Genomic DNA, 3,145 nt, shown 5'->3' on the forward strand with positions numbered 1-3,145 from the left:
TGTCTAGTATGGACAGCAGTTTGTCCAGGGAATGTGATCCGAGTAAAGTTAACACGAAAAACAGACAAAATACTAACTATTTTATATTAAATTGCAAACTAATGCAAGCTATTGAATCAAACTTGAGATTTTTCCAAGTACCACTTTCATACAGTTCTTGATTAAATGTACTTAGTTACACTCCACGCCTGGGTATTTTAAATTTTGCCACTCAGATTTAAATTACTACTGCAAATATATATCTATGCCAAATATCTGTTATCGGTTTCATTGATTACTAATAATCAGTATCTGTATCAGCCCTAGAAAAGCATATTTATCAAACCTTAAATTATACTAGGTGAGTATTTTTTTATTTATTTCCCCTGAAGAGATAACATCTGTAGGAATATCATTTTATCACTTTGTTTAATCCGTTTCAGTTGTTTTGGGTTTACACTTAGGTGATAGTGACCCTAGTAACCCTAACCCTAGCATAATAGGAACTGCATGTTAGTGTAGTCAGCGGGCCAACTATGGTTTTAATTTTAAAATGACCCATAAGCTGTGACCAGACTTAAGAGACACGGTGAAAGTATTTCTAAAAGATACAGGTTTGCACTACCCCTGCTGTCAACGTTTGTCTAATCTCAGTGACACCTTTGCCAGACATGCTTATAAGAGCATTTTCAATGTGTTCTCTTCTTTCCAGTGCCATGTCTCTGGTTTTCCCACGACCCAACACCAACGCAGTCCACAGCAAGAAGGATAAGAGACTGATGGCGGAAGTGAACGCATCACCGCTCAAGCACTTTGTTACAGCAAAGAAGAAGATCAACGGGATCTTTGAACAGCTGGGGGCCTACATCAGGGAGAGCGCAACTTTTCTGGAAGGTACCCTCCCGCTTGCCATTTGCTCCCCCTCCCCTTTATGATACTCTGAAGGCAACCTAATATGTACACCCTGGTCACTTTTACATAAGTCACATCTTAAGTTGTTGGACATATGGACCGCCAAATTTAAGGGCATGGTGGCCCGTGGGGCCAGTGCTTAAATTGCAGTGCAGAAATTAGCGTCTATCCCTGGAGTGGGTCCCTGTTTTGTTCTTATCTTGTGAACACACACAAGAACATGCCTGCACAGGAGAATACTCTGTTGTGCAGTATATATTCTTGATAGTGATTTTACCATGTTTCCTTCCACCTGTTTTTAATGTCTTTCCAAGCACTTTCTGCTCTTGAAACGTGTCATAACTTATTTACCTACTCCACTGATCAGCAACATCAAGAAACATCAATGCACTAGCAAAGGCAGGGATGTGGAAGACTGGTAACAGGAATGACTGACCTCTGTCTGATGACATCTAAATGTTAGATACTTACAAAAATGATGAGCTGGACCCGGTCACCACAGAGGAGCAGGTCCAGGAGGTCCGGGGTTACCTAGCCAAGGTGGCAGGGATTGGAGAAGTGCTCGCCCGCAGGCATATGAAGGTGGTCTTCTTTGGCAGGTGTGTGTCTTTTTTTCTTACTCTCTCTCTAGCCTTAGAACTTCTGGAATCAATATTCAATCAAAATGACTTGACTTGTTTTTTTAATTTTCTGTTTATTAAATTAGTCTAAAATCCAATTCTGTGTAGATGTAAACACCAGCAAATGTTAATGTTGACCTGAAACTAGAGGATTAAACATCAGCCAAACGTCAAACTTAGAAGACTGCAGGTTAGATGGGCTGAGGCACTGCTGAAAGGCCTGTGGTTATTTTTGTAGGACAAGTAACGGGAAGAGCTCAGTGATCAATGCCATGCTGTGTGACAAGGTGCTGCCGTCTGGAATAGGACACACCACCAACTGCTTCCTGAGAGTGGAAGGCACCGATGGCAATGAGGCCTTCCTCCTCACTGAAGGTTCTGAGGAGAGGAAAAGCATAAAGGTGAGCAGAATTCACTGAGTGCCTTTACATGAACACAGGTATGCTTTCAGCACAGTGGAATCTTTGAGTTTGTAAACCCAGCTAATGCTGATGCTGTGTGTGTTTACAGACGGTGAACCAGCTGGCTCATGCTCTTCACCAGGATGAGGACCTGGATGCCGGCAGTTTGGTCTGTGTCATGTGGCCTAAAGCCAAATGTGCTCTGCTTAGAGACGATCTGGTGTTGGTGGACAGGTCAGACACAAGTTTGATCAACAATTTCATTTCCATCACTTTTTGTCACATCAACTTTTTTGTGACAAAAGGCAAAATAAATGATTCTTACTAAGCTGCCGTGTGTACTATTATTGCACTCTTATTATGCTAACAATAAAGAAGGACTTTGTTATTACTAAGGCAATAATTAATAATTGCAAAATTGAACTTGAAATTGAACAACATATTAAATGTTAACGGTCTAAAGTATACTTAGTTCATTTAAATTCAAAACATAATTTAAATTAGCAGTCAACATATACTAGCTAGCAGTAGGCTGCCTGTTGCCAGAGCCATGTAGAGTGAGAGTTGCTGTAATGTTAACTAGTGATGGCACACATGTGCTGATCCCTCTGTATCTTGTAAGGTCTGCCCCAGAGGGCAACTACTTCAATATAAGGTTGTAGCACAGAAACAAAGCACCAATATTTGCGCTGTGATTTAATCTGGTAGATAGCAGTCGTATAGGAACCAGTATTGAAAGTGGTAAGACTGAATTGAAGAAATACAGATATCCCTTATCTTTGTAAAAGAAGATTTTATTCCAGTCTCTTGCATCACAGTCCTCACTTGCTGTGGACTGCAGTCAGCTCATTCTACATCCTGTTTTGCCCTCCAGCCCAGGCATTGACGTTACCACAGAACTGGACAGCTGGATCGACAAGTTCTGCCTTGATGCTGATGTGTTTGTTCTGGTGGCCAACTCCGAGTCCACGCTGATGCAGACGGTGAGACATGATGGAACGAATGCTCTGTGAAGAATCTTACCAACTGTGTCAGTCAGCTCTAGAACTGTGTGAACTGTTATTTGAAGATGATAAAAGCGGAATAACCTTTAGGACTGCTACAGTAAATGTCAATGTGGTGCTAATATTTTAAATGTATCTCTATACAGGAAAAGTCCTTCTTTCACAAGGTCAATGAGCGGCTCTCCAGTCCCAACATCTTCATCCTCAACAACCGCTGGGACGCCTCAGC

At 41.5% G+C, this 3,145-nt stretch overlaps 1 protein-coding gene across 1 annotated transcript in view; it reads left to right on the forward strand.

Moving 5' to 3' along the window:
• Positions 1 to 3,145, forward strand: part of mfn2 (mitofusin 2) — a gene marked incomplete in the record, with an annotated part of 17,494 nt that overhangs the window by 1,222 nt on the left and 13,127 nt on the right. The window contains 6 exon segments of the mRNA XM_035656425.1: positions 692 to 873; positions 1,355 to 1,490; positions 1,750 to 1,912; positions 2,022 to 2,146; positions 2,787 to 2,895; positions 3,063 to 3,145. Of these exon segments, the coding sequence (XP_035512318.1) occupies positions 696 to 873; positions 1,355 to 1,490; positions 1,750 to 1,912; positions 2,022 to 2,146; positions 2,787 to 2,895; positions 3,063 to 3,145 (794 nt within the window).

This window comes from Morone saxatilis, unplaced genomic scaffold, assembly GCF_004916995.1.
Source record: "Morone saxatilis isolate NCDOM2014 unplaced genomic scaffold, NCSU_SB_2.0 Contig15, whole genome shotgun sequence".
NCBI lineage: Eukaryota > Metazoa > Chordata > Actinopteri > Moronidae > Morone > Morone saxatilis.